The sequence below is a fragment of the Tachysurus vachellii genome, chromosome 11, assembly GCF_030014155.1.
Source record: "Tachysurus vachellii isolate PV-2020 chromosome 11, HZAU_Pvac_v1, whole genome shotgun sequence".
Lineage (NCBI taxonomy): Eukaryota > Metazoa > Chordata > Actinopteri > Siluriformes > Bagridae > Tachysurus > Tachysurus vachellii.
Window position 1 is genome coordinate 922501 of NC_083470.1, and position 5000 is coordinate 927500.

The window sequence follows — 5000 nt, forward strand, 5'->3', positions numbered from 1 at the left end:
TTAGAAGAAAATAAACAAATAAATAAATAAATAAATAAATAAATAAATAAATAAGCTAATGTTAAAGCAATACTCAGATTAGAAAGTGACAGTGAGGTGAAAGAATTGAGATTCAGAATCAGAATTGAAGCAGACTGAGTTACTTACTGGAACGTGAACTCTTGTTTGGTCCGTTTAATCAACGAGCGATTGGTTTGAAAACAAGACATTAGTGTTTTTTGAACAAAGACAAAAACAGACCCAGTACAACACAGTCCAAAACCTTCCACTGTTTATCTCAACAACATCTGTAGATTTTCATTTATTTGTCAAAAGGAATGCTGCAGCTTTGAGACTAAAGAGGCGGGGTTCATAAACTGAGGCGTGTCAATCAATTAATCAATTAATTATTCATGAACCTGCGTAACATTTTCAGCATAAACACACTTGTGTATATAGCTGCATATTTTATAGTCTAACCATAAGTGACCGATGCACCAAATGATTGACAGGCACGTGCAATTTTATATGCTTATTTGACGCTCGATTAAGCCCCGCCCCCCTGGTTTACTTATAGTTGTTAAACCCCACCCCCCGGTTTTATTTATTTTATTTAAATTTTATTTTATTTATTGTTTTAATTTCACCACTTTAACAGTTGTTAAACTTGTTTTTTATCCACAGAGGCTTTAAAGTTCTTTCTGATGTATAAAGATGCTCCAGTTTAAAGCTGGTTAAGACACCTTCAGTCATAAAACTGTTCAGCATCAACCAGAGAGGGTGGAGACGGACAGGGCTACAGCAGGGCGTAACACATTCGGAGGAAATTTCTGTCAGCTCATAGACGCCTACCATTGGATAATGTCTCTATGATTGACAGGAGAGACAGTGTAAGCCCCTCCCACTTAGTCCCTTTCCCTGCAGCATAAGTCCTGAAATCTTAGAGTTAAAAAGGATCTAAACTGTTTGTTTATTGTTAATTTTTCCAATCAAATTTTGAAAGTAAATATAACTGTTATTTTGGTCTGTGTGACTGAGCAGCCAAAGCATCACATGACAACAGGATGGTAACAGATCAGGAGCAACAACGTACAATCATCTGAATTTTTCTGACATGTTAAAGACAATAGAAGAAAAACATGGAACAGATATAAGACATTTATAAATGGAATTCATATGCAGAAGCATTAACACACACACACACACACACACACACACACATACATATAAAACAACCCTCCTACAGGATTTTCTTTTCTGTGCTAACGCAGTGCAAGCCATGTCACCTGTGTGTCGTGCTAAATCTGAAGGCATGCGCTTGTTTTGTTCTTATTTATCAAGTCATTTTTCTCAAGCAGGTTCAGACATGCAGGATCCAAATGGCACTCGTGCAAAAAGAAATATATCAGTCTCTCGGGTCGCCGCTGCATTCTCAACTCAGTGACAAGATGCAACACATTCCTCACATTCCAGTCCTCAACCCTGCCACCCGGCGCCATTCGGACCGACCCGATGCGTTCTGACAGAGAGGGTCAAAGCATCAGAACTGTTCAAATCCCACAACTTCACACTACAACAACAACAGCTTTTTCTCCTCTCACATTTGGTCAGAGTGAAATTTTTCCAGTTAGCACATGCTCACAAGGTGAAATTACAATCATGCAGTGCTTCCACATGCGTATGTGTGTGTGCATGTGTGTGTGTGTGTGTGAGTGAGAGAGAGAGACGTTTCACTAGTTTCAGGGTGCTATCCCGCTTATGACTCCATTTGACAGGCCAATACGTTTACATGGAGACCCCTGGGATAACCGCCTATACTTTTACATGGAGACCCCTGGGATAACCGCCTATACTTTTACATGGAGTCCCCTGCGATAACCGTCTATACTTTTACATGGAGTCCCCTGGGATAACCAAGTGTTATTTTTGGTTTTGCTGTGTTTCTTATTGGTTTTATCTTTTTATTTATTTGTTCATGACTGAATCTTGATCCGTTTGATGTGATTCATAATCAATCAACCAAATACAAACTGTGTTGTCTGATGCGCAGATGAAGCTGAATCACTCGACTATGATTGCTGTGTTCTCATCTGACTTAAAAACCATACAGAGGAGGAAGACACAGCAGAAGAAGCTACAGATCCAGCATTAAGTCAGGTTTAAATCCGTTTTCATTTCCTCATACTCCTGTTCATCATGATAAACCAGATTTCAGATTCAATTTGGTTCTGATTCAGTTTCCTTTCACACACAGCACAGTGTTTACCCTGCTGTGTTCTCCTCCTGGATGCAGTTCTTTAGTCAGATGCCTACACAGAGATCACACTCTGGTCCTACAGCGTCTGAGCGAGGTGGTGTCGGTCCGATTCAAAGTGAACAACAAACAGAAAGTCGTTCAAATATGAATCGATTTTGAATCGACTCTGAACTCTAATCATTTAATTAGCTTTGACTCTGTTCTGTGTGCTTAGGTGATTTTTGGTGATTACAAAGTTCACATTAAAATATTAGTTACATAATAGTTCTGACCACTGAATGAAAAAGTTTGTGTTCCTTAGAGAATATTTATTTATTTATTTGTTTATTTACTTTCTTATTTAATTTCACTGACGAAAAAACAAAGAATCAATTTGCATCTGATTCAGTTGTGACAAACAGACTAGTGGGTGTGAAGGTAAGAAGTGTCCTGATTTTCCATCTACTGAAAGAGAGAATGTTTTTTTTTCTTTAACACTCAGAGCTAATTTCATAAAACATGTCTATTTTTGCCTGGTTGCCTCAATTAATATAAACAGTGAGCAGAGTCACTGTAAATAGATTCATTAAGCATCAGGAAAAATGTGGAACAAACTGTGATTGTGAGCAAACGGATAAATCTGATGAGAGCTTTTTTTTTAAAGTGTGAGAGAAACATAAATGATTGAGTTGGAGAGGAAGTTGTGAGAATGTGGATGATTTTGTTTTAAGCAAGCGGAAGAATTAAAGAATGAAATCCAAACTCTTATATTACATTAAACTGTGCTTGTTGTTGTCTGTTTATGCGCTCGCTGGTTCAGATTATATCAGACTTATCTCACATTAGCAAAGCTCTAACAGCGGATTAGGATGTACGACATTTCCTATTAAGTCGCTCCAAACAGAAGTGAAAAGATCAGAACCTGATAATCGACACCAGAACCTGTACGCGATCTCCGAACACACCACCAGCTCAATAATACTTCTATAGAACCGGACAGAAACCCAGCGCTAGTATCGATGACTCTAAACGGCACGAACGTTCCGATTCCTAACAGTAAGACATGCCCGTTTTCTTCAGCGGATTTCAGTGAATAAACCTGAACACACTCATAGACAACGTTGTGGTTAGTCGTGTTAGTTATTTAGCAGGTCGTGAACGAGCCGAGCTGCATTCCGTCCACTTACTCTGATGACATGAAGGACGACATCGGCCCGACTTCTTTCGCTTTCTGTAGAGCGTGTTTCTGATTAAACGCTGCCTCTTCTTCCTCTTCATCCTACACAGTGAGCAGAGATGACAAAAGGACAAGTTAACACTATAACACTAACGCTAACAGTACACACGTGTTGTGATCCTGAACATTCTCACTTTATCAGGTTACATGACAGCACCAGAGGCCAAGCCTCAGACTTCAGACAGTTTAAGAACATCTTTTATACTAAATAAACTGTAAATTACAAAAATAATGCAATACTTTTGATAAAATTCAGAATATTTCCTTTACAGGTTGTAGATGCAGTTACACATCGTTACCTTGGTGAGCTCTTGAGCATTGGCTAAATTGTCCACAGCGATGGCCAAGAAGACGTTTAAAAGCGTGTCTGAGAGTTAGGTTCAGGATTTGTGGTGAAAAAAAGAGCAGATTTTAAAGTATACAGAAAGTTTAAAGAGCCCAGGATAGAGCCCTGAGGAACACAAGCATGAAAAGCTCTCGAATTTATACAATTTCTGTTTTAATGGCTAATCATGGTTTTATATGCTTGTAGTTATATATAGTTCTTGTTGTCATGTCCATTACAGCAGCGATAAAAACTCGTTCTCTCTCTTTATTCTCTCAGAATCACAGCTTGTCCTGTTACAGCATTCAAAGTAATGCTAATGTCATGAGTCTAATGTCAAGACGCTGTGATTAACTCCTTACACAAAAGATACAGTTTCCAAACAAAGTGAGAACGATGAAGTAAATGGAAGACCACATTCCAGACTTAACTCCGCCCTGAGAGCGAATCCCGTTATACATCACTTCATTCCAGTCCTCGCCAGTAAGGATCTGACAACACAACAATACAACGTAGAAGTCGCTACATCAGAAACAATGAATGTGTGAAAGGTTCATTAAACAGGATCGATTCTCATGAATCTCTGTCACAAATCACTTCAGAGAAAAAAGCAATAAAATTAATTTACAAAACAACATAAGATCATGGATGAATAACTAATGTGGAAGTCAAAAAGGGTCAGAAGGGTGTTGAGAATGTGGGGGTGCTAGGGGTCAGAGGTAAAGCATTCGTTTACATCGTACCTGAAACACGGTCATTATGGCAGCTGGAAACGTATCAAAGTTAGTAGGAGTGTATTCTTCAAAGATGAACCTGCAGGACAAAAGAAAAAAAAACAGAATGTGAGGCATTTCTCTCTTGAATCAAACTGTGTTTCATTGTCACTTAGTTCTGTTTTCATTCATTTTTATACAATTATGTCCAAGACAGATTTTTCATGTTCCTTTAACACCTGAGGGAGGTATAACTCAATTTTATTCCGTGTTTGTGTACGTCTGTAAAGCTGCTCTGAGACAATGGCTATTGTTACAAGAGCTATACAAATAAATTGAATTGTTCAGTTAAAAAATATAATGTAAAATGTTCACCTTCCCCCAAAGAGCTGCATTCCCAGCAGAGCAAAAACCACGATGAAGAGGAAGAGAAGGAAGAGCAAACTGATGATGGACTTCATGGAGTTCATCAAAGACACCACCAGGTTTCTCAGAGATGCCCAGTACCTG

At 38.6% G+C, this 5000-nt stretch overlaps 1 protein-coding gene across 1 annotated transcript in view; it reads right to left on the minus strand.

Annotated features, from left to right (window-relative positions):
• LOC132853251 (voltage-dependent R-type calcium channel subunit alpha-1E) overlaps positions 1-5000 on the minus strand; it is a 114822-nt gene that overhangs the window by 26855 nt on the left and 82967 nt on the right. Inside the window, exons 16-20 of the mRNA XM_060880821.1 lie at positions 4866-4997; positions 4521-4590; positions 4151-4268; positions 3752-3819; positions 3403-3494 (exon numbers count right to left, since the gene is read on the minus strand). Of these exons, the coding sequence (XP_060736804.1) occupies positions 3403-3494; positions 3752-3819; positions 4151-4268; positions 4521-4590; positions 4866-4997 (480 nt within the window). The remainder of the gene's footprint in view (positions 1-3402; positions 3495-3751; positions 3820-4150; positions 4269-4520; positions 4591-4865; positions 4998-5000) is intronic.